The sequence below is a fragment of the Portunus trituberculatus genome, chromosome 38 (assembly GCF_017591435.1).
Source record: "Portunus trituberculatus isolate SZX2019 chromosome 38, ASM1759143v1, whole genome shotgun sequence".
In the NCBI taxonomy this organism is placed as follows: Eukaryota; Metazoa; Arthropoda; class Malacostraca; order Decapoda; family Portunidae; genus Portunus; species Portunus trituberculatus.
Genome location: NC_059292.1, coordinates 12,132,118 through 12,158,689, shown reverse-complemented (window position 1 = coordinate 12,158,689; position 26,572 = coordinate 12,132,118). Strand labels below are relative to the sequence as shown.

At 42.8% G+C, this 26,572-nt stretch overlaps 2 protein-coding genes across 4 annotated transcripts in view; both read left to right on the top strand.

Annotated features, from left to right (window-relative positions):
• Positions 1 to 14,680, top strand: part of LOC123514820 (repulsive guidance molecule A-like) — an 85,057-nt gene extending 70,377 nt beyond the window's left edge. For 2 of the 3 annotated variants that reach the window (XM_045273037.1, XM_045273038.1), the window contains 3 exons: positions 8,653 to 8,870; positions 11,251 to 11,398; positions 11,757 to 14,680. In XM_045273037.1, coding sequence (XP_045128972.1) covers positions 8,653 to 8,870; positions 11,251 to 11,398; positions 11,757 to 12,041 — 651 coding nt within the window. In that variant the 3' untranslated portion in view covers positions 12,042 to 14,680. The remainder of the gene's footprint in view (positions 1 to 8,652; positions 8,871 to 11,250; positions 11,399 to 11,756) is intronic. The other variant, XR_006677706.1, reaches the window with a different exon arrangement.
• A 1,912-nt stretch (positions 14,681 to 16,592) lies between these two features.
• Positions 16,593 to 26,572, top strand: part of LOC123514819 (chitinase-3-like protein 1) — a 103,153-nt gene continuing 93,173 nt past the window's right edge. Inside the window, exon 1 of the mRNA XM_045273036.1 lies at positions 16,593 to 16,759. The gene's annotated coding sequence lies outside the window, so the exon portion shown is untranslated. The remainder of the gene's footprint in view (positions 16,760 to 26,572) is intronic.

Genomic DNA, 26,572 nt, shown 5'->3' with positions numbered 1-26,572 from the left:
TCCTTCCTTCCTTCTTTCTTTCTTCCTTTCTTTCTTTCCTGTTCTCATCATTTTCCTCCTTTTCTTCTCTTTTCTTTTCGTGTTATGTCCCTTTCTTCTTTCATTCATTCTTTCAGTCACTTCCTCCTTTCTTCCGTTTCCTTCTTATTTCTTTTTTTTTTCCCTCCCATCTTCACGCTCCTTGCTTATTTCTTTCTCTCCTTTCAATTAATTTCTTTCTTTTCTTCTGCATTTTCTTCCCTATTTCTTCCTTCCTTCTTTCCTTCTTTTTTTTTCCCTCTCCAATTCCTTCTCTTTCTTTTTCCTCCTCTCAGTATCACATCTGTTCCTTTCTTCAGTTTATCTCCTCTTCCTTCCCTCCTTTCCTTCCTTCCTTCCTTCCTTCCCAGCGTCGCAACTCTTCCATCCACCACCATCCTTTCTTCCTTTTTTTTTTTTTTTTTTCTTTTAAATCCTTCCTCTCACTCGATCCTTCCCGGCCTCTCGTATTTTTAACCTTCAATCTTTTCCCGTCACTCCTTCGTCTGTCTTCCTACTATTGTGTTGGGCGTCGCTGCTTGCTGTGTGTGTACTCGTGTTTACCTTATCGACTTATATAGCGTTATGGCTCCGCGGGGGAAGGTAAAAAACAGTAAATAAAAAGATTACGTGTATGTCTTGAAAGTTAAAAGCGTGTGGTTTGGGGCGTGATGTTCCGTAACCGTGTTATATGAATATTGGTATTATTATTATTATTATCATCAGTCTTTCCTTTGTTGAGTTTGTGAGTGGGGAAGGAATGTTGGTTTCTCTCTCTCTCTCTCTCTCTCTCTCTCTCTCTCTCTCTCTCTCTCTCTCTCTCTCTCTCTCTCTCTCTCTCTCTCTCTCTCTCTCTCTCTCTCTCTCTCTCTGGGTCTCATTACTTACCTATTGTGTACGATTTTTTTTTTTATTGTTTATTATCTGTCTCTTCTCTTCTTCAGCCGTGTAATATGTGAGATGAGCCATAATTTCTTGTTACCTTATTTATTTAGATGCTTTTGTGCTCTCCCACTCTCCCTCTCCTTCTCTCCCTCTTGTTCCCGTTTTTTTTTTTTTTCTTTTCTTTTTCTTATGTTCGTTGTGTTGTTTTATCTTAATTTATCGAGGGAGTGTCGCTGGGAGAGATGTTGACACTCACTCAGTCTCACTCACTCACTCACTCACTAGCTCACTCACAGTATTTTTTTTATCTTCCTACTCATTCACTCATTTACATATTTTCCAACTGAATCACTCTCATTCACTCACACTCACTCATTTTAACCGTTGTATCTACTCACATATTCTCTCACTCACTCACTCACTCACTCACTCACTCACTCACTCACTCACTCACACGTCCTCTTTTACACTCATCTCACATTCTTACTCTGATTTTTACCTTCTTATTCTCACTCACTCACTCACTCACTCACTAATGTCAGCGCACTCTATAAATGAATCAATAGGAAAAGAAAACTGATGAATGTTCTTTTTTTTATTATGTAATCATTTATATTTATTGGGTGGTTTTTTTTCTCATATCTTAAACTTTTTTTTCTGTTTATTTATTCCTCTTGCTTCAATCATGGTATTTTTTGCTGATATGTTACTACATCTTGTTTTTTTTTTTCTATTTCTACGTAACACTTTTAGTAAATATTTTTTTTTTATATAAGTAAGTAAAGGTTTGAAACACTTAACTACTCTTCCCTACTCTTTTCTTCATTCTTTTCTCTTTTTTTTCCATCTGTCATTCCTCATTGTTTTCATTTTCACTCACCCACCTTAAATTCTTCACACACACACACACACACACACACACACACACACACACACACACACACACACACACACACACACACACACACACACACACGCACAGGCACACATTCACTCACACTGTACCACCAACGTCTTTTACCCCGATGTTGTCTCACTATTTTTCTTTCGTTTCTCATTTGTTCCCATATTTACACTTCCTGACTTAACTCCAATGTATCTTCCTTTTTTTTTTTTTTTTTTTTTTTTGCTCACTCGCTCTTACTTACACACACTCATTCTCTGACACCCTTACTCTTTCTCGCATTCTTAAACTACCATTATCTCATGTTTAACCAGTAACTAACAATCTCACATACTTAAACTACTACTATAACTAACTACATGATTCACATTCTTAACCCTTTCGTCGCTATTTGCCACATCGTTAATTAATCGCTATCCACTCTGGGTTGTTTGTTCTTGTTCTACAGCCACTAAAATTTAAGATACTAAAATGTCCGCTCTGTAAATTACCTCTCTTCTCTCCTGTTAGACGCTGAAAAATACATTCTTTTTTTTTTTTTCCTCGCTGTTTTTGAGTGGTGTGAATTAAGAGAATTATTTGTTTCTTGTTCTATAGTAACTTGTTAAACTGTTTCGATATTCAAGAAACTATTTTTTTCAGAATTTCTTTCCTTTACACAGTATTTGTAAGTGGCGTGGATTGTTGCATATCGTAAGGAATTATTCTTCCTATTCTGCAACCATCACGTGAATTTAAACAGGTTAGACATTGAAGACTACATACCTTTAATTTCTTCTATTCCGTTTTGAATTTCTTAGTGGTGCGGACTCCTGCACATCGTTGAAAACTATCTAATTCCGTTTTACAGATTCAAGACACTTATTCTTCCAGTAACATTTTTAGCAGTGCGGATTCTTGCGTATCGTAGAAAACTAAGTAATTCAGTCCCACAAATTATATACTTTCTATTTTTTGAGTCCCATTTTATAGCACTTCTTTACGACCTGTCCCTGAATACCTGCCGCCCTCGCCCGCCGCCTCGCCCTCCCTTCAGCCCTCCCTCACTCACCAGTCATTCCACACACTCACTAATTCTTGTCTCCCTCACTTCAATTGTCACCTTTATCAGTGGTAGTACTAACACCAGGTTCTCATTTGCACCTCTCTCTCTCTCTCTCTCTCTCTCTCTCTCTCTCTCTCTCTCTCTCTCTCTCTCTCTCTCTCTCTCTCTCTCTCTCTCTCTCTCTCTCTCTCTCTCTCTCTCTCTCTCTCTCTCTCTCTAGTTATTTTCATTGGTTTATTTATTATCGTTGTGGGTTTTGTCATTGTTGTTGTTGTTGCTCTTCTTCTTCTTCTTCTTCTTCTTCTTCTTCTTCTTCTTCTTCTTCTTCTTCTTCTTCTTCTTCTTCTTCTTCTTCTTCTTCTTCTTCTTCTTCTTCTTCTTCTTCTTCTTCTTCTTTATGTGTGTGTGTGTGTGTGTGTGTGTGTGTGTGTGTGTGTGTTAAATGTTGTTTTGTATGTGCAAGATACAGATAAGTGTGTGTGTGTGTGTGTGTGTGTGTGTGTGTGTGTGTGTGTGTGTGTGTGTGTGTGTGTGTGTGTGTGTGTGTGTGTGAGAGAGAGAGAGAGAGAGAGAGAGAGAGAGAGAGAGAGAGCATGGGTGTCATAGGTCACTGAGGGAACATGACTCCCGTGACTCCTTATATAACTGACTTCGCTGAGCATAACCTAACCTAACCTATCTTAACCTACCCCAGCCTAACCAAACCTAACCTAACCTATCTTAACCTACCCCAGCCTAACCAAACCTAACCTAACCTATCTTGACCTACCCTAGCCTAACTTAATTAATCTAACCTAACAAAATCTCCCTTAGCCTAACCTAGCTAAATTGATTTATCCAAACCTAACCAAACTTATCTTAACCGTATCTAACACAGCCCAACGTAATCTAACCTAACTAACCCTTTCCTACCTCCATCTGTGTCACCCTTGACCTGTGTGTGTGTGTGTGTGTGTGTGTGTGTGTGTGTGTGTGTGTGTGTGTGTGTGTGTGTGTGTTAAGATACCCTGTCTCCCTCCTACCCCCCTGTCTCTCTCTCTCTCTCTCTCTCTCTCTCTCTCTCTCTCTCTCTCTCTCTCTCTCTCTCTCTCTCTCTCTCTCTCTCTCTCTCTCTCTCTCTCTCTCTCTTTTGTCTCACTCATCCAAAACTGAACCCGGATCTCGCTAACCCTTAGGGCATTCTCCCTCCACTCTTCTCCCTCCCTCTCTCTCTTCCTCTCCCTCTCTCACACTCTCTCTCCCACTGTGCACAACTTACCCTCCTCTCCCTCCCCTCTCTTCCTATTCCTTCCCCTCCTTATACCTGCATGCCCCGCAAATTACTGTTCCATCTTTTCCCACGTGTGTTCCCTCTTTATCTCTTGCCCTCAATTATAACAGGTTTCCTTTGTATCCTCACACACACACACACACACACACACACACACACACACACACACACACACACACACACACACACACACACACACACGGATGCATGGACATACGATAATTATTTCTGGCTTATTAATCCTTTGTGTGTGTGTGTGTGTGTGTGTGTGTGTGTGTGTGTGTGTGTGTGTGTGTACTAATGACAAGACAGTTCAGTTGAGTTTAGAGGAGGAGCGAGTGAGTGAGTAAGATTTTAACGTTTACAAGAATGGTCACTTACCTTTTATTTTTCTTCTCTTTTTTTTCTTTCTTTTTTTTCTTCTTTCTACGCCATTCATTATTATTCACTATTTCCCTCATTATTCTCATTTAAGGATTTGCTGCTTCGTTGTGGTTGGTTCCTGGTTCTTGACCCCATGATGGCAGCGTGGCTTAGGTGTGAAAAAGGCAGATGTGTGTGTGTGTGTGTGTGTGTGTGTGTGTGTGTGTGTGTGTGTGTGTGTGTGTGTGTGTGTGTTGCGAGTGGTTGGTGGACATAGGGAGCAGGACAGATGTGTGTAGGAGGCCTACATACTTGCACATGTGAAAGGTTTTGAGTGGGGCAGTTTTAGAGAGAGAGAGAGAGAGAGAGAGAGAGAGAGAGAGAGAGAATGATATATGTTACTGAACTTGGACCTGTACTATTTGTGAGCTAACTTTACCTGTCCATCACGTAGGCCGAAGAAGGGGAGGGAAGGAGAGAGAGAGAGACAGATGGAGGGGAGGGATAAGAGGGAGGGTGAGAGGGTTAAAGTAAGGTTTTGCTTGGCTGGGGAAGAAGAATGAGAGGGGGCTTGAAGAGATGGGAGGCGGGGGTAGGAGAACAAGGGAGGAGGAGGAGGGCAAGAGTTTGGGTGTTATGACCTCTGACTGTTGGTGAGAGGAGGCGCAGGAGGAGCAAGGGAAGCAGGGGAACTCAGCTATCTACTAGTAAGGTGCATGAGGGTGGAGGCACTGACTAATACAGGTAACCTTTGTCTGACCTGACCTCTGTATGAGCAGCTGTGACCTCATAAAGGGACTCCTCCACCCCCCATGGAGCTGAAGCGTAACATGTAAACCCAGCACACACACACACACACACACACACACACACACACACACACACACACACACACACACACACACACACACACACACACACACACACACACACACACACACCTGTTGATGGATCCACGCACGCTCACACATACACAGACGCTACGGTCGGGCAATTAAGCACCACAACCACCCCTGGACAGGTATTAATCGTGTTACATGCCACACCAACACAATGATCCATAAGCTTAATGGACTTACGAACAGTATTGATAAGAAACGACACCACTTCTGAACTTTGAACACTGCAATATTCCCTCATATTTTCGGCGTCTTATCTCGCATACTTTTGAAACCCACTGATGGAATTTATTGGTGTTTACTAGAGTGCTTTGTTGATTTTAGTGATATGAAAATAACTTTATACTGTTGATTGTAAAAGAACTTGAGAACCCGATTGAAGCGTTTGTGAATATGAAGTTTTAAAGTTTCTAGTGGGAGTTTTATGTATTTACAAGTGTTTTCATGATTTTAGTGATAATCAAAAAAAATCTGCATTGTTCATAAGAAAACATGAAAAACCCTACTTTTCAAAACAGGTTGAAGTCTTTGTGTATATGAACTCTGGCAACTTTACATATTAGCTCGTTTCTGGCACCTTTTGCATGCCAATCAAGAAAGAACATCAGTAGCGGCTTCGGCGGGGCGCTTTCCAGTCCTTGCAGGGAGAGACAGAGGAAGGGAGGGGCACAGAGGAGGGTCAGTCGTCAGCCACAGACAGTCACAGGGCGTGGGTGACTGTAGCCATATCAGGGAGGGTGTATGGGAGGGCGCGCCGACCACTATGTTTACCCCGCCATTTGCCTTCATTGACTTGCTATTTTTCCTTTGACTGACCCATCTCTCTCTCTCTCTCTCTCTCTCTCTCTCTCTCTCTCTCTCTCTCTCTCTCTCTCTCTCTCTCTCTCTCTCTCTCTCTCTCTCTCTCTCTCTCTCTCTCTCTCTCTCTCTCTCTCTCTCTCTCTCTCTCTCTCTCTCTCTCTCTCTCTCTCTCACTGCTCCACCCTCTCACCCGCCCACCCACCCACCACCAACACTCGCATATTTATCTTCACCAAAGTATTGCATCATAACTGTACCATGTTTTGTGTTCCTGTATCCGCCTCGCCCTCCCATTAGCCTTTTAGCCCGCCCACCCACCCACCCACCCACCCATCGCCGTGCCTTCCCGCCCACCGCCATCCCTTCCATGCACCCCACCTCTCTTTCTCTTTCTCACACCCACCCTTCTCACTCGCTCTTATACCCTTTCACTTTACATTAACCTGTATGCACACTCCTCCCTGTCTAGTACTCTTTTTTTTTTTTTTTCTGAACACAGGCACTTAGACCCACTCATTCCTTCCCGCCTATCTCCCTACCTGCTTTTCCACCCATTTCTGATGTCGCCTAATCTCCTCCGCGGCCCTCTCCTGTTGTTGTTGTTTTTTTTTTTGCCTTAATCCATCCTCATCACCATCATTCCTAATCTTCTCTCATCAGTCTCTTCGTCTATTCCAGAGCATCCCAGCACATCCCACCTCACCTCTTCATCATCACCAACGTCATTACTAAACCTCTCCTACCCTTCACTCATTGGTCTTTTTAACTGTTCCTGGTCATTCTACCATATTTGACCTCACCTCTTCATCTGTTTCTGTGTCTACCTTGCTTTCTTTTACTATCCGTCCTAATTACTCTCTCTCTCTCTCTCTCTCTCTCTCTCTCTCTCTCTCTCTCTCTCTCTCTCTCTCTCTCTCTCTCTCTCTCTCTCTCTCTCTCTCTCTCTCTCTCTCTCTCTCTCTCTCTCTCTCTCTCTCTCTCTCTCTCTAATCCGTCCACTCAGTATCCAGTCCACCCACGCGTTTCCCAGCCTACCAGCCTCACCTCGGCCCACCTGCTATACCCACCAGCCTGCCTCTCCGCCTAAGTGGTGTGTGGGTGTGAGGATGGGCGTGGGAGGAGAGGAGGCAGGGTAGATGTAGGAGTAAGTGTGAGTGGATCAGGTTAGATCACTTCTTGTTAACATGCTAAAGACGAGACCTGGTGACCTGAGAGAGAGAGAGATGGAGGATACTTGGTAGTGTGTCGACTTTTGGAGGTGCAGTGTGAGGTGGGGTGAGGTAAAGTTGGGTGGGGTTGAATTGTTAGTGATGAGGATGAGTAGAAGATGGAAAGGGAAGATTGGTGCAAGGAAAACCAGCCACAAGTAACAAAGAAATGACTCACCGGATCAGTACCAGTATCGTCACCACCTCTCATTATCCTCATTAAAGACAATGGCACCAACACAGGTATTGCATTAATATTATGCACCTTGAAGGACGTGCACTATCACCACCACCGCTCACTATCACCACTATCACCAGCAACAAAATGCTCTCGTCTCAGCTAAGCTTGACTGGACAAAGGAGGAATAAAAAGTGATATTGCGAAAACTAAGAAAAATAAATAAATTACCAGGAAATAAAGGATGAATGTTGAGAATTCAAAAGTAAGTGTTAATGTACGTAAAACTCGAAGATATGTATAGAAAAAAGATATCAAAATTGCCATTGCGAGAAGTGTGTAATAAAAAGCCATAAATTTTGCATAATGGCGGTAGTTTAAGGAGATACTTGATGAATATTGAAATTAAATGAAGGTAAATTAATCCAAAACACACTAAAGTAAGATAAGAATTATTTATGACTGTCATTTACCGACCTACGTAAACTAACTCTCTCTCTCTCTCTCTCTCTCTCTCTCTCTCTCTCTCTCTCTCTCTCTCTCTCTCTCTCTCTCTCTCTCTCTCTCTCTCTCTCTCTCTCTCTCTCTCTCTCTCTCTCTCTCTCTCTCTCTCTCTCTCACACACACACACACACACACACACACACACACACACACACACACACACACACACACACACACACACACACAATTACTGCTACATGTAGACTTGTGTTCGTTTGGGGCGCCTCGAGGCTATACCAAAGAGGGGGGAACTGAGAGAGAGAGAGAGAGAGAGAGAGAGAGAGAGAGAGAGAGAGAGAGAGGGGAAGGAGGAGGAGGATCAACAGGGAAGGGAGGTTGGATAAACTGGATGGGATTAGTTCGGAGTGGGTCACTATCGTGGAACACAGCAAATCTCATTGTTTTTTTTTTTTAGGCCACGGAACTACGTGTGTACAGCTTCTGACCTATAGGCACATAAACTTCCAGCAATATGTAAAGTGTGTGTGTGTGTGTGTGTGTGTGTGTGTGTGTGTGTGTGTGTGTGTGTGTGTGTGTTATACGTTGAGCCACCTGTGACCTAATTGTTCCGCCGCAGGTGACGGTGCTGGTGAAAGAACATGGCGCCTGTGGGGGTGAGCGGACCTACGAAGCATCAGCAGAGGCGCTTCCCAGGGCTTTTGTAGACGGCACCACCTGGACGGGCGGCACGGTGCTGAACCCCCACACACAGGTGCGGGAGCGGGTGCCCGGTGAACACGTCCTCATCACAGTCTCGCACATCAACGCCACTGTAGCTGTCAGGAAAATCGAGAAGTGAGTGTCTTTGCATTTGTCGTTTTTGTTCTTGTTTCATTTTGTTTCTTCTTATTATTGTTGTTATTGTTATTATCATCGTTATTATTGTTATTATTATTATCATTATTATTATTATTATTATTATTATTATTATTATTATTATTATTATTATCAGTAGTAGTAGTAGTAGTAGTTCCTGTGACACTATCGTTGATATGATCAGCTCAGCGGTAGCAGTAGTAGTAACAGCAACAGCAGCAGAAACCATGTCAACAACAACAGTTAGAAGAGTAACATTACACATAAACATTATCATTATTCATGAATGTTATTGATATTATTACCTAGAGCTCCGTGGCAGGGGCTGAGAACATTGGCCCTGTATTCCTTGCATGTCATAAGAGGCGATTCAAAAGGACACAGCGATGGTAGATGTGTGTGTAGCCGGGACTAGAAAGTCCCTTCACTTATGGTGTCTGATGAGCAATGAAAAACACTACATATAGGAATTCTGATTTTGGAATCTCGTGTGGAATTACTGCTCTAGTAAATAAATAAATTATTAGCAGTGGTGTTATGTCGCGCAAAGATATGACTGCTCGACCACTCACTACATTGCGGTCTTTGTGGTGTAGGCAGGGAGTGTGGTTGACCAGGGAACCAGCCGGGAGACACGGAGCGTAAAGTACGTGTCTACGGTCTATATTCCCTACGTAAAGGGACGTATCGAGAACACTGAGAACCACCTTCTTTGTATTCTTGTCCTTGCGATGAGACAAGAGCTCGTATAGTAAGCCTTATAAGCTCTCTTTCCTATTATTTCAAGTGATTGGTTGGATATTCATGAGTACTTTTTAGCACTGATAATGCAGATTTTTTTTCCTTTTAACAGTTAATAGAATCATAAAAATATTATTGAAAACCCTAGTAACTTCCAGTAGAGTGCCTCTTTAAGGTGAGAAGATAAGGCGTAGAGACGTTAGGGATTACGAAGCAAGGTGTGGACGGCACGCTGCGATCCAGTTCTCGTTGAACCCTGATGTGGATGCCTTGTTTCGACCACGCCCCATTTAACCTTCTGACCGCTGTCGCTTCCCTTCGAATTAGAATAAAATGGGCTGGTACGAGATTGAAGTATATCTTAAAGACATTATCGACCGCATATGGAGTGATCGTTTTCTGCAAATTATTTACTGCTTGTGGCTTTTTTTGTTTTATTTTTCTTAGTAATGGAGTCTAATCATATGAAGTAACAAGTGTCAAAGTGCCATTAGCGGGACAGCGAAGATGTCAGCCCGGGATGTACTAGATACATCATTATTATTTTTACAACCCGTTCGTAGAGGTTCAAGATTTTTTTTCACTTTCATCTTTATTTTTTTATCTTTCTTCTTTTTTCTTCTTTCTCTTCTCTTCCCTCATTCTACAGACACAAGCATGTCCCTTTTTCTTTATTTTTTTCTCTGACACTTTTCATTTAAAAGACATTAACACGTTCCTTTTAATTGTTCTCCTGTCCACATTCTTCTCCCACACCACTCCATTCCACAAAAAGGCACACACATGTTCATTTCTGTCTTCCATCTTTTCTTCTCTCCTACGCCTCTTCCTCATTCAGGTGACAAACATGTTTCTTTCTCTCACATGGCACCTTTGCTCTCATAAAAATCATTAACAACCCTCAACTCCTTGTTTTGTTTTGTTTTTTTATACCCTGTGTGGTAGGCGGGACCACAGACCGTGACGCACGCACACACACCGAGCGAAACCCATGCCTACCCCCTCTATTCCTCTATTTTTTTACGCAGTAGGTTGCACAGGATATATAAGCGATGTGCGTATATGTAAAAATTACCACAGGTGAGGTTTTGAATTCTAATGAGAGAACCGTGCCCATCCTCTCCTGATCCCTACCCTTCCCTCCACGGTGCACCGCCCTCCCCGTCAACACCCATCACCCATCCCCCAGAGTGAGCCATGGAGACCCTCGCCCGCCCCAGATTCCACAAGACCGTCGTAGATTGTCAGGTTAACCCGTAAAAGGACGTGCCCAAAACAAGTCAAGCGTCTTCCATTCACTCCCTCCTGCCGCGCCTCTTCACTCCTTCCTTTTGTTTTACGCTCCCTGACTCGAGACCTCCCAGACTGCTACGCCACACAAACGTCGCTTACCATGAGAAAAAATATAGGACACTGATATATGAAAAAAGAAGGAAAAGAAATCTCGCTTTTTGCTTTGAAGAGAAGACACAAAATAATAAAATGATTGCATCTAAAGGGAAGACAGATTAGCATACAGGAAAAGAGATAAAAATAGAAAATTGTATCGTGTGGAACATAAGTAAGGTGTAGTCTGTTGTACAGGTGGTGTTGTGCTCACCTTGCTTCTATCCAACAGGTACTTGACGGTCCTCGTGTCGTTGCCGGAGAGCGAGATTGGTGAGGGCGGAGAGCTGCAGCTGTGTGTGGGGGGCTGCCCGGACAGTGAGAGGCTTCCCAGGTCACCGCCCCGCCCTGTGGTCTCCCCCGCCATGGCCAAGTCACAGGTAAACTTAGCAGGTCATGGCTCAGCCTCCTTTACTGGTGTGTGGTTGCCTCGTTCAAATTGTTGCTTATTATAGTGTATTTTTTAGAGGAGTCTATTTTTCATAGCAGTAGTACTATATAGTTGTAGTAGTAGTATTGATCATGTCGTTGTTTTAGCTCTTGTTCTTGTTTTATCATTATTGATGTAATGAATATTGTTGGGAATGTTAGAAATTACTAGTCAGGTATTCATTTTAAAATCCCTCATGGTGATGAGTCTCAATTATTCATGTGGTGATGTCCAGCGCCTCCTGTGTGGGCGCTGCCGGACCAAGGCAATGTGGAAGAAATGCAGGTTAACAAAGATCCTCCTTTCAGGCGGTGAAGTTGTGCAAGGAGTATAATGTGACTGACTACTATCTGGACTCGTGCATCTTCGACTTAATGTCCACGGGGGACAAGAGCTTCAGGGTGGCGGCTTTGGCAGCACAGCGTGACTTGTGGGAGCATGACCCCATCGGGGCACAGCGGCTCCTCCTCAACTGTTCGGAACCACCCTGCGTATGGGATGTGTCTGCTGCCACAATCTCCACCTCTCCTAGCATTGTGCTGCTTCTCGTGGCCCTCCTTCTGCTGAGTAGCACCCGGTGGGCTGGACGGTAGCCTGGGAGGGAGTGGGCTGCGACCGGCGGCAGTGTGGTACACCAGCTGGGACGGTGTCGCTTCAGGGAAAGATCCGAGTCTTGTTGTGGGGAAGGAATGACTTCATTGGTATTATGGTCATGGTTCTTAAATACATCTTAGTTCCCTCGAGTGATGAGACTCTTGAGGAGAAGGTGAAGGGGGCGAGGGTCAGCACGAATCCTGGAGAAGACCCTGGCCGTTGGAGGGACGCCGGTAAAGCGCGGCAGGCATCAGATTAGGATGATCGTATGTGAGACAGATGTAACGAGAGAGGCGCACAGAGACGGTGCCTCTTACGAGAAGCGCTGTGGCAGTGAAGGCAGATCGAGGCGGGGCGGGGCTGGGACGGTGGCAGCACGATTGGGAACACACTCGAGGTGTGTTGACCATAGTGGTCAGGAGTCGTGCTGCACAGCGCGGTGGTGTGTATATATTGTACATAGTTTGGGACAGGTGGTGAACCTCTTCCTTTTCCTAGAACAGGCACGGTGGTGGTGGTGGTGTGTGTGTGTGTGTGTGTGTGTGTGTGTGTGTGTGTGTGTGTGTGTGTGTGTGTGTGTGTGTGTGTGTGCTCGCGCATGTGAGAGCGAAGGCTGTATGAATGTGCTCAAAAGTTACATTAAACTAAAGTCTTAATGATTAGAAAATCGTGATTTATATTGGAGTTGTTTGTACAGAGTGAGAGGTTTTGTAAGTACACGTGCGAGTAGGAACTGTACTGTACTGTACTGTACGCGTATATCCTTTTCATGCACTCAAGATTCATTCAAAGACATTTTTAGGTAATATAACAGATCTCAAATCTTCATGTTAGCCCGTAAAGTACTACATGTTGCTGCATCCGTCATAAAGGGATCAAGTAACCTGCGTGTTAGGGTCGAGGGTCCCCAACCCTCGGCCACGTAGCGGCCGAGTCGTGCCGGCCAACACCTCGAGGACCTGAGCTTACGTAGGTGCGTAGTTCCCGCCGTCCGCGTGACCTAGCGGGTATTGTCATTGTTGTTCTATGTTCTCTAGTTCGCTTTCTTCGGTGTCCTGAGTGAAAACCAGGGAGTGATGAGGCGGGGGGAGAGGGCGCGGAAGGGAGATTAAAAAAAAGTCTAGCAATCTGGGTAAGTCTGTATTGTGCCAACTCGGACGATTATTGTGACTTTTCTCGATAAAACACTTCAAAAAGACATTTCTGTGACAATAAATATAGTTTACATTACCTTATGTGAGATGCTGGACAAAGTGTGAGCTATGAATGGACGTCGTATCGTAGGCTCTGTGTTGACAACTGATACTGATGGGCGTTATGTTTCTGGTAAAGGGCTTGCCTTCACCAGCTCCTCGCCACACGTGTAACTTGGATTAAAATTTGTGCCAGTGTCGAATTGCCGGGGCGAGGCTGCCGGATGACAGTACTCAGGAAGCTGGCGTGGAGTGCTTGTGTCATCCTTGGAAAGAGCACACTCCTGAAAGCTAAAAGCATATTTTCATTATTGAAGTAGCAAATGGAAGTTAGTGTGTGTGTGTGTGTGTGTGTGTGTGTGTGTGTTGTTTGCTTGGCGAGCTAGTCGCTAATTAACGGTGAATGACAAGGTTTAGGTACCGCCACTGGCCAGCGTGTGCACGGGAAATGTTAGTGAGACGTGTGCAGTGTAAATATTGAGGTAATCCTCCGTGCGACACAATGTGGCGGGGAAATTGGATGTGTGTGCGTAACGAAGCACGCGTTGCGGCAGCCCTGCGTCCTTGCATCATAGGTATTTCCATCGAAGTCTAATATAGGTTATCGTAATCAATATACAATACATTATCAATATTACTCGTCCGTGGTGTCATATTCTCTCATAAAATGTGGCTAGACACTTTTTAGATATGTGTAAATAGTGTGTGTGTGTGTGTGTGTGTGTGTGTGTGTGTGTGTGTGTGTGTGTGTGTGTGTGTGTGTGTCTATATTTTGTGTATGCGTTGGGCTGCGGCGCCACCCTTGGAGCCACAGCAGCCTGACCACCGCCGCCGGGAGGGTCAGGCGGGCCAAGTATTCTAGTCAGCGTGTGATGGAGGCGAGGCCCCGCGGCGGCAGCGGCCCCGTCAACACCCGCGTCCCAGGCACTGCCCCGCCCGCCGCCCCTGTTCCCGCCCACTTCGCCGGGACGAGTGTGAAGGATTGTATTCGTGCCGTGTTGTTACGTAGCGCCGTGTGAAGGAGCGGCTGGGCGGGAGGGATAGAGGGAGGGAGGGAGAGGGAAGGACGGACAATTCGTGTTTCATTCATTCATGCTCTTCATTCACCTCCGATGACGGTAGATCTCAGTTTTATTATTATTATTATTATTATTATTATTATTATTGTTATTATTATTACTGTCATCATTATTATATGTAGTACTTGTATGAATGAGACCTGTCACGAGGACACCAGTGTGCAGGTGTGTTCCTCGCCAGATACCTGGTTTATCCCTACGTAAGTCTCAGACACACGCACGTACTAGTGATATAGTCATACTTGTGTACAGATCGATGGAAGACCCGAATCTTTGGAGATAATAATGATAATAATAAGAAAAATAATAATAATAATGATAATGATAATAATAAGGATAACAATAATAATAAAGAAATTTTCCATGCCCCATGTTTATCTATCCTTGCGGAAACCACTCACACACCTGCAACCTCACACCTGCCTCTCCCAATAACAGTGAGGAGTACCTCGGGAGGGAGTACCGCTCCGCTCACGCTCACACACTGCCAGGCCTCGCTGCCCTCCCTCCTCACAGGCTGGTTGGGCCGCGAGCTCGGGGGAGGTAATGGGAAGGGAAGAAGAGTAATTTTATAATTTGTTGAGTCATTTTTGTCGGTGCTCATTACATCAGGTTTGGTTCCCCTTGGAGGCAGTCTCTCTCTCTCTCTCTGGGAACACTCGTAGACAATGAGATTTATTCAGTTCTGGGTCATTAAGTATTCAGAGCCTGGCAGCGAGTAACGAGGACGGCGCGACCTTGCATCACTTGAGCTGGAGGAAAATGTGCGTCTGTCATTACTTTTGGTATACGTAATTTGTGTCTTGACGGCCAGGTGACGTTTATGACCTGTCTCGCATTGTGTGTGTGTGTGTGTTTGACAGGTTACTTTGTCGTTCTTAGGATTAAGATGTTGGTGATGGATGACGATGAGGGAAAGAAGGAAGGGTAGACCTAATGATATATTGATGTTCCTTAAATAGATGAGTCAGAGTTCAGACTCCTTAATGACCAATCCATCAACTTGACACAACCTTCCAGACAACTATCCCATCATCTTCTGTGACACTCAACTGTCCCCCTCTTCCACAATGAATATCCTCGGTCTGTCCTTTACTCATAATCTTAACTGGAAACTTCACATTTCATCTCTTTTCCTCCGCCAGTTTTTCTCACCCCTCCAACTGTTAATTCTGTACAAGGGCCTTATCCACCCTTGTATGGAGTACTTTTTGCATGTTTGGGTTGGGTTTCACTCACAGTTTTATTAGGTAGGTTGGAATCAAAAGTTTTTCGTCTCATCAACTCCCGTCCTCCAACTAACTGTCTTCAGCCTTTCTCGCTGCCGAACTGTTGCATCTCTTTCTATCTTTTATCGCTATTTTCATGATAACTGCTTTACTGATCTTGCTAACTGTATGCCTCCCCTCCTCCTGCGGCCTCGCTGCACAAGGCTTTCCTCCTCCTCTCACCCCCTATTTTATCTAACTCTCAAATACAAGAGTTAACCAGTATTCTCAATCATTCATACCTTTCTCTGGTAAACTCTGGAACTCCCTTCCTGCTTCTGTATTTCCTTCTTCCTACCACTTGACTTCTTTTAAGAGGGAGGTTTCAAGACATTTGTCCCTGTTGTTTGGCTAATTCCTTTCCAACCTTTAGAGAACTTGCAGTTCAAGTGGGCTTTTTTTCAATAATTTGTTGCCCTTGGCGAGTCTCCCTCTTTTATAAAAAAGAAAATCTTTGCGTTACAGAAGCCACTCACAAGCTACACACCAGGACAGTGAGGCCACGACTCCTCGAATTACATCCCGTACCCACTTGTTGCTACGTGTGAAAAGATTACACGTTAAAAGAAATTCACACACTTGCTTGACCGCACCCATGACTCGAACTCAGGACTTCTCGATTGTGGTTGGATACTGCATTCGGCAGTGTGTGTGTGTGTGTGTGTGTGTGTGTGCGCTTCCCCTATTAACAGCGAACATCAAGACATATATTAGTCAATATTTACCTAAGTAAGCATATACTTTTTTTTTTTTCCTCACAAAACCAAAAACTGCAGTCTTCCCTTGAATGGTCCGTCTTCTTTTATTGTAACACATCTTCATCAGTGGTGCAGTTGTTCTGCAGATGCCAGAAGTGACAATATCATGCCAGAAGACCCAAACTTGTCGGAATGAACCAATGAATCTCGAAATGAACCAATGAATAAATCTTCTTTTCTCTTCATTTTCTGTGAACCTCGAGACTATGGTCAAACCACTTCAGTGAACGCGCTGCTTCTGTATAGAACACAGCTCAGCTATCCGTTCTCCTAAATTTGTCCTCTCAAACAAACAGGCATCACAGTGAGCTGCCTGCCCTAGGATAAGTCATCGTAATAATACGAGGACTGGAACACTAGCAAGAAGTTTAATCTACAATCAAACTTCAGAACTCAGTAAACACACACTCTTCAAACAAGTAAGGTGCTTTCTCTGTCAGAACACCGATGATTTTTACTTCATAACAATCAAGTAATAAGTCCCTATAGCTTTCTTGATGACAATATTATGGGGGATAATCGTGTGGGTGTACAGTAACTCATGAAGGTCAGTATTCCGCCCCTGGTCACGCTGAGTCCTGGGTTTCTGATGAGGCGGTGTTCACAGTGCCTATTGTTGTGTATATTTGGAAAGGTGCTGGAAGGATGGGTAGTAGAGAAAAAAAATACACAACAGGCAGTAGGGCTGGAGGAAGATGAGGAGGAGGAGGAGGAGGAAGAAAGGAAAGATGTAGGAAGGGAGTGGGTAAGAGCAGAGAAAGAGTGACGAAGAGGAGGGATGTTTTGCGATTCGCGGTTCGTTCTTTACTTCGCACATTACGTAAGTTAAGTAAATCTAATGAGGGAGAGAGAGAGAGACAGACAGACAGACAGACAGACAGACAGACAGCGTCAATCCCTGCCTCTTGCGGCTATCCTTTTATGCTTTAAGTAATACAATTTAGAAAGAAAAAAAAAGAAAATACTGTTCTTAAAAAAACATTCCTGGTAACCCTATTCCACACTCGTCAAGTAGGGAAAGATAAACATTCATAATTAGAGAATTATTAAAAGATATTCGTAATTAAACCTGTCATATTCAATGTAACACTAATATTTTTTTTGTGGACATCTACAACATTTTTCAGATTGACTTAGAACGTCATAATGATGGAAAATTCAACCGAGAAAAGAAAAAGAATAAAAATTAATATCCTTTTCCTTCTTGAGTCCAGTGTGGGACGGGCATGTCGCCTGTCCCTCACTAGAACAAGACCTGTGAGCAACGCTGCTGTCTTCACCTCCTGACGGAGTGGAATAGACCATGAAAAGCGATTGTGAGGATTAGAGTGAATCAGACCTCTGTAGATAGTATCCGCGGGTGTTGATGAAGCCGATTGTACCGTGTATGCTGCGCCTAACCTAACCTAACCTAATCTAACTCAAACCCAACCCAACCCAACCCATCCTAACCGTACTTCCTCTTATATTTATCTTCAAGAATGGCCTCGGTTACTTTTTTTTTTTCTAAATAAAATTAGTACTGTGACTATTTTTTCTGATACTTTATTTCGTAGCAAAAATTTTTCTTTTTTTTCCGCTACTTTTTTTCCTGATACTTTCTTTCCGATCCCTGATGAAGCCCACTCACTGCGCCCTATAGATAGCATCCGCGTGTGTTGATGAAGCTGTTGGTATCGATGGGCTTGAGGTCAATCAAGTCTAGGAGACAGTCAACACGTATATTGTTCTTTAACCAGCTACAAACGACAAAACAATCCTAGCTCAAGGCGGGTTCACACGTGTTAATATGCGACTGAAATTGCAAGTAGCTAGAAGTATCGACTGAGCCCTTCTAATCGGATCACATCCACACATAGCGACTGAGAAGTATCGGCTGGTTAGCTGGAATCGAATTTAAACAAACAGCTACCCAACAAAATGTCTTCCTTCGGTGACGATGAAATTGAATCGTCACAAGTCTTCAATCATCACCTCCAACAACACCCTGCACAGAGGGAAACAGTTCTTGGAGAGTGGCAGTGATCTCATCGAACGTCTATTTTCGTAAGCTTTTCTTGCTTTAGAATTAATTTCTAGGATCCCAGACGTGCTCTTTTTCCCTCACCAACACCATCTTTTTTACATCTGGAGACAACATTTTCAAATCTTTCTCTTTGACGTCACAAAGTAAATAAAGTCGCAAATCGATTGAACAAGGCTAACATGTCGGTCTTGTTTTCGAGTCGGAAAGACTACCAACTTGTGTTTTCAGTCGCAAATTGACACGTGTGAAGGCGCCTTAACGTTGCGTGTCATCTCCTCGGTCTGGGTGCATCCCTTCTGAGGATTGTGGGCAAACGGGGCTGCCGGATGTATGAGAGCGTAGAATATGTGTATTAGTATAGTATTAAGTGTTTTCCTGCGTTACTATATAAGTAATATTCCTACACTACCTATCTCTTACCCTTTTCTTTCTCCTGTTTCAACTTTGCCTCCTCTCTGTCCTCTTCTCTTTCTCACCCAATTTCTTATCCTCTCCAAAGAGATTTAAAAGAAGGTTTAGATCTCCTTGCTTCTCTATTCCTTCCTATTACCAGTACTGTTCTTCCTTCTCCTCTTCTCTCCTTTCCATCCCTCCCTTCTCTTCTTTCTACCGTACTCCTCTACTTCCATTTACTTTCCTCCTCTCTCTTCCGTTTCTTTTCCTTTCATTCCTCTCCCCTTCCCTTCTTTTCTCCGTCAATCCTTCTTCTCTCCATTCCCCTCCATACCCGAATCCCTATCTCCACACCTGACCCCTCCCACTTCTCACCCTTTCCTTCTTTTCCATCATTCCCTCTCATTTTCCCGTTCCTTCTCTATACCCCATTCCTCTCCTAGCCCTTTCCATGCATCTTATCTATCATTCCCTCTTCCCCATGCACTTTCCTCTCCTCGTCTTTCCTCTTCCTACTTATTTATTCTATTGTCCTCTCCTCTCCCTTTTCTTTCTCATTTCCTCCCACGTCTACACTCCACATGAGTTTGTTACGTAACTGTTACCTGAATGCCACCCAGCCTGTCACCGCAAGACCACGTGACACACAGAACCGGACGAAAGTAAGGAGCTCGAGTAACATTAGTGTACCAGAGGCAGCTGAGCACCACAGAAACTTCAACCGCCAATCATACGATGCTATATTTTTTCTTTTGAGATTGTAGCAACCCAACTATAAACAACGACACGGCTGACTATAACCCAACCAGACTCCCCGCCGAACTCTGGAATGGGAGGTAAACACAACGCGGTCAGGGACTTGCCTAGCGATTCCTTACACTGACATTGTTACTCGTATCTTGTTGCCCCATTTTTATGCTGACAGACACAGAGAATTATTACTTAGTACTATACTGAAGTGTTTATGTTGTTATCTGAACACTGCTTTGGCGTTTAGAGTAAAATATATATTGATCAGAGGCAGCAGTTATGCACTCATTTCATGGAGAAAAAAGCCACATTTTGTCCGTTCATCAGAGCGGGGTTGGTGGGTGTACCAGCAGAGCCGCATTGTCAGAAGTTCACGCTATCTGTCTTGCTGCTGACCAATCGCGCGCTGCCGATCCATCAGCAGGCAGGGTACGAGGAAACGTGGTTGTTTTCTTTTTTTTATGTTAGTGTTATTTTGTCATTCTTGTATTTGTATGTATGTATGTATGTTGTTTTTATGCCTTGGCACCAGGAAATCCGAAGGAGCATGTAATGTATAATAAAGTGTAATGTCGACGATTGAAAGACTACATTTTTTGTTAAAGACTATATATATATATATATATATATATATATATATATATATATATATATATATATATATATATATATATATATATATATATATATATATATATATATATATATATATATATATATATATATATATATATATATATATGCTGCGTTGACAGTAATTCTGTTTAGTCAGCGTGATTTGTGTCACAATGATGGAAATGTTAAAATCTATAATATACATGTCGTAATTTTTAGTCACGGCCACCCACCACATTTTTCCCATAATTGTGGTTTCTGTGTTTTCATACAAACTTGGTTATGTGGTGTTGCATTGTTATTGTCTGTTGCAAGAAGATTCTGATCTAGGTGCGCAATGTGTTCGATCTATATTAGGGGAAGGATTAGACGCGGGCGGGGCTTGCGGGTGAGGGTGTGGGGCCGTCGCTATGTAGGTTAGGTTATACTTAGATTATAATGATACTTTGAGGCCGAGGGAGCGAAGCTGTACAGGGATCAAAGGGGATTGCGCTTCCCCGCCAGGGAGATGTCGATGGGGAGAATCTCCTGCAGCGAAGACAGGAAATGCACCTTGAGGTCGAGATTCCAACACGTAAAGTTATTTTCTTATTCCAGATTGTTATATTTTGATTATCATTCTTTGTCTAGTTCCCTCTCACTATTCTTCGTGTTCGTTCCTTCCAGCATGAAGCTTCTTATTTCCTAAATTTGTTGGAAAAGAGAAAGGCATTGTCAGCGGCGACGGTCATATCAAACTAATGCAATACATCACAGTGACGGATCCATATAACAGACACGAAACTTTGAACATTGTTTCTTTTTTTTTTCTCTCTCTCTTTTACCTATTTAAATATATTCAGTTTTCATTATATTGTAGTAAGTAAATGTTATGTTATGGTGGTGGTGGTTATTTTTCATGAATCCTAATTTGCTACAGGGATGTAGTGGGTGATAGATAATGATGAAATACACACACACACACACACACACACACACACACACACACACACACACACACACACACACACACACACACACACACACACACACACACACACACACACACACACACACACACACACACACACACACACACACACACACACACACACACACACACACACACACACACACACACACACACACACACACACACACACACACACACACACACACACACACACACACACACACACACACACACACACACACACACACACACACACACACACACACACACACACACACACACACACACACGTGCACATGGACATACGTTCCTGCGCACTTGGTCTTAGTGAATATACTGACACACACACACACACACACACACACACACACACACACACACACTGCCTTTCTTTCATCAATCTGTACCCGCGTTTACCTCAGCAATGCACATCGTAAAGAGCATATTTTTGCAAGTAACGTTTTTAGATATCATTTTGAAAATACGTTTGTATCCATCTCACTCGTTATAGTAAACATCACTTCAACCTTGCTATTCATGACCTGGCCTAAGATGAACGAAGACAGGTGTTGTGGTGACGGATAAAGAGTGTGTCAGTTCGTCATCAATCGGGCAACGATTGGCTCACAGGGAAGGATTTCGTGGAATGTAATAATGGTACCACACTGCCTGGGAGTCTCCAGCTGGGATGTGAAACTTCTGATTGTTGAGTGGTGCAGGCTGCCCCTTATCCTCTTTATTAGCACCGTATATATCTGCTCCTTTTTTTATTAAAGAAAAATTAACATTGGAGTACATTGGTAAGGGAAACTCAATGGAGGAGCAGTAGATAGAGCAAAATATAAAACAACAAGCAATGAAGAAGTTCAGCCATTTGATTTCCCGTCAGTAGTCGCTTTCAAAACTGCGCTCTAAATTTGCAATGAGCGTTTTGATTAAACTTGAGGAGAAGTAATGCAGTCAGAGAGCTAATTAAAGTAGTGGTTCGGGTGACAGGTGTGCTCTATACCTGTACCCACACGCACTAATTGAAAGGATACACCGAAATAGACACCGGCTGCAAGACTTCGTTCGTGCCACCAATGTAGTTACCTTAATTACTGTGCTTGTCGTTTGAAAACTATCACCTTTTCTTGTGTGTGTGTGTGTGTGTGTGTGTGTGTGTGTGTGTGTGTGTGTGCGCGCGCACACCGTGCCAGGTGCCTGTAAGTACGTGTGCGTGTATGTTTTTAGCGTGTGGGTGTGTTTATTCCAGTGCGTGTTGTGTGCATTTATGTGTATACGTGCTCCAGTTACGTAGATAAGTCCCAAATTCTGTGAGAACTCTTGTCCTTTGGTGCACCTGTGCATTGGGCGGGCGAGGGGAGCCAGTAAGGGGTGGGAGGCGAGAAATGGTGCTACCGGGGTAGGCTGGTTTTTACGTAGGGAACGAACGCCAACAGATGATCAGAGGAAGGCAGTGACATGCTTGCTGGTAGATAAAGGGACGTGGGAAAGGATGATAAATGGCTATTCTCCTTCCTTTTGCGAGTTTTCTTTTTACTTTTATTTTCTTGTTCCCGCGTTGGGGAGAGAGAGAGAGAGAGAGAGAGAAAGAGAGGGAAGGACGTAAGGACAGACGGACGGAGGGAAGAACGGACAGACAGACAGACAGACGGAGGGAGGGAAGGAGGGACGGACGGACGGACGGACGGACTGACAAACTGACAGACTGACTGAGGGAGGGAGGGCGAAAGAGCGGGAGAGAGGGACTGAAGGACGAACGGACCAAGGGAAGGACAGACAGACGAACGGACAGACACAGATACTCAAACAAAAAAAACAAAAAAATGATGACACGCACACACTCACACACACACACACACACACACACACACACACACACACACACACACACACACACACACACACACACACACACACACACACACACACACACTCGGCTAGTACGAGTAGAGTGAGAAGTAAAGGCATAATATTCTTAATACTGTACAGAGAAAGATGAAGAGACACATAGACAGACAGACAGGCACAGGCAGATAGACACACATAAGAAGACACACAGACGAAGACAAAGTGTCACAGGTAAACAGAAAGAGAGAGAGAGAGAGAGAGAGAGAGAGAGAGAGAGAGAGAATAGTCAGTTCATTAATACGTTAATATCTGGCGTGATAAATGAGTTATTTGATTTCCCAGTCAGTGAGCGCAATAAATGATATCGCGTGGTGATCCTATATTTAGATATCTATTTAGATTGATGTGAGAAGACAGTGGATGTTGTTCCAGTACAACTCTGGGAATTCTCGTTGTTTGTGGTGAGGGTCATACCAATGTTAACTTTCTTTGGACATTTGCGAGAAGAGAATTATAGGTAGCTTACATATTTCTTATAATGCATTATAAGGGAATATAAGGAGTAGTTTCTACTTTCTCTTACATTTGAGTCAGACGCTAAGGAGGATGATGACGGTAATGTATTTTACTTTACCGTATATTACAAGTTCTTTTCTTCTATGTCCAACATGTCCGAATCGCTATATATATATATATATATATATATATATATATATATATATATATATATATATATATATATATATATATATATATATATATATATATATATATATATATATATACGTACATAAAAAGAGATTTATTTCATTTCATTTATCTATATATTTCAACGTGTTCTAGAAATTTAGCGCAGTCAGATATCTAAACCACAAACCAACGTCTTTGTCATGAAAACTACAGAACATCTCTCTGGTTTAAGGAATTCTTTTCAATTATCGACTTAAAGAAAGTTCTTGAAATAATGTATACTCTTATAAAATGAAATATTGCATGGACAAGTAAAAAAAAATAAGTATCAACTTAATCATTAGCTCAGACGTGGTAGTGAAGTAAAGTTAATGCGCTGTATATCAGCTAGCTGCCTGGAGGTGATTTTTGTGTTTGTGAGTGAGCTGATGGACAGAGAGTTGTGGAGGGAAGGATGTGTAGATAATGTATAGGTACTAAACACAATACGATAATGAACAGTAGGAACTATTTCTGTCTGTGCAGTAGGCTACTACACTGTTGCCACGTGACCTAACATAGAGTAAAAATTTCTTTTACTGCATCGTAGTACGCACACAACACTTACTTGCGGAGCTGGGTGTTGCGGCACCGAGTTGCGTCTTTGTCGCACCGTGAATTTCGAAGTTGCAAAGTCGAAAGTCACAAACGTTTTGAAAAAGTCGGACTAAATAAAGTCGCACAGCCAATTTTTTCGCGAGTTTTGTGTCGACTTTGAGTAGGAACAAAGACGACTTGTTTAAGAAATTGCCGCGGCTGGAGATGGACCAGGAGGACACGGAGGAGGTGGAAGAGGAGTAGGAGGAGGACCTATAGATATTAGTTTAAGTTGTGTTTCAACTAAGAAATATAGAAAATAATAAGTATGTATTTCTCGTGCCTTATAGAAGCATGTTTCTGTTATCGTGCTGAAGTTTACTTTGTAATTTAACGGAGTCGCAGAGGGAAAAAAAAGTCGGTCGCAAAATCGTAAAGTCGCGTTGGAGAGCCCATTTTTAAAGTCGCAGTCGCACTAGATCCGGCGGCAAGGTCACAAAATCAAAGTAAAGGTACGTTCACACGTGCCAATTTGCGACTGAAATTTTACGTAGGTGGAGTTTCCGACTCATTCCTTCTCGTCGGAAAGTGTCATACGTAGCGCCTGGAAAGTGTCGACTAGTCGACTAGTGAATGTAAATAAACAAACAGCTACCCGACAAGATGTCTTCCTCCAGTGACGATGCCGAAGCAGTGGTTGCTCTTCTTATGGCGTACTGGAAGAGTCAACAAAAAAGAAAATGCCTGTGGATACGTCCCTGGCTAAGTAGAAGGAAAGAAAGGAGTGTCTACTACACTCTAAATTAGCCTACATATTTCATAAGAAAATTGCTAATTTTAATTTAAGGAAACTATGCACAGTTGCGATCAAATTAGATCCTGACAAGTCTTCAATCCTCACCTCCAACAACAACCTGCATTGAAGGAAATTGTCGAACGACGATTTGCACAAGCTTTTTTTTTTTTTTTACTGTATAATTCATTTCTGGGGTCCCAGATGTGTTCGTTTTCTCTCACCAACTCTGACATCTTCTTCTCTATAACTGGAAACCACAATTTCAAAGGTTATTCCGTGACGTCACGACGTAAATAAAGTTGCAAATCGACTAACAAGGCCAACATGTTGGTCTTGTTTTGCGACTGCTTTCTTCAGTCGCTAGGCACCGATTTTGAGTCGGGAACTTTAACTACGTAAATTTCAGTCACAAAACTGGCACGTGTGAATCCGTCTCAAGTCGCACCTGAAAAAAAAAAAATTAAAGTCGCACCCAGTTCTGCTTATTTGTAATAAGGTGGAGATGTTGGACACAACTTGTGTTGCTAAACATTATTATTGTAAGACACATGAGAGCCCCATATAGGCCGCCAAGTTTAAAAATAGCCCTTAAGTTATGGTGAAAGAAAATCTATTTATGGCTCAGCTTCTTTTGTAAAGTGTGGAGCACAATTCTGTTTAGTATACTTGAACTCCTGTATTATCTGAAATTCTTAACAATACATTAATGAATCTCGCATAAGATTTCATTTTTTACTCGGCATCAACAGAATAGATTTGAAGTGATTTAGATGAAATCTGTAGTTTTCCAGTATGAATGAATTTTTCAGCTGAACAATATCTAGGCTTTAGCACGCTACCAAGACATGATATTCATCCCAATTAATCCATTACTACATCTAATACATATTTTTTATGTAAGAGGGGAAAATTGGCCAAGAGAAACAAACGATTGAACAAAAAGGCCCATTGAGATGCCAGTCCATGCTCCTCTCTATTCTTATCGTTATGTGTACCACTAATAATTGGTAACCTATCATTTCCGATACGAAATTTTGATAACAGTATACGAGTATTTTTGTTAAGTTTAACCAGTTACTCCACAATCTTATAAACTTCTTTATATAATTTGTAAGCGTTACAAATAGTTTTGCTTCTTGTACTTCCATACCACAATTCTTTATCCAGATATTTTTTTTCGTTTCTATTCCACTGCTTTTCTGAACCATTTAACGTTGTTAACAGTCTGCGATATCCACACTCGCGACAGTATCCTGTGACAGTGACACGGATGAAAGGAACCGTGAGATTTAATTTGTCACCGATTTTACGGAGTAGAAAAGGAACAACGCGATATACTACACTCGATAGGTATATTCATTATGCATTCTAGTAATGGTGATAAATAAATACTGCTTGTGTGTAGGAATGATAAACAGTTATGCATTATATAGCAAGCGCACGGGTTCGAATCCTGTCCACGGTCTGAGTGTAGGTTGGGCTTCCTCACTCTGGAAAACGGTCTCCTACCGGGTGGGCTTTGAGATAGGAGGTACCTCAAAAAGTATCTCCTTTAGCCCAGAAATTCCCGTGAAAAGCCC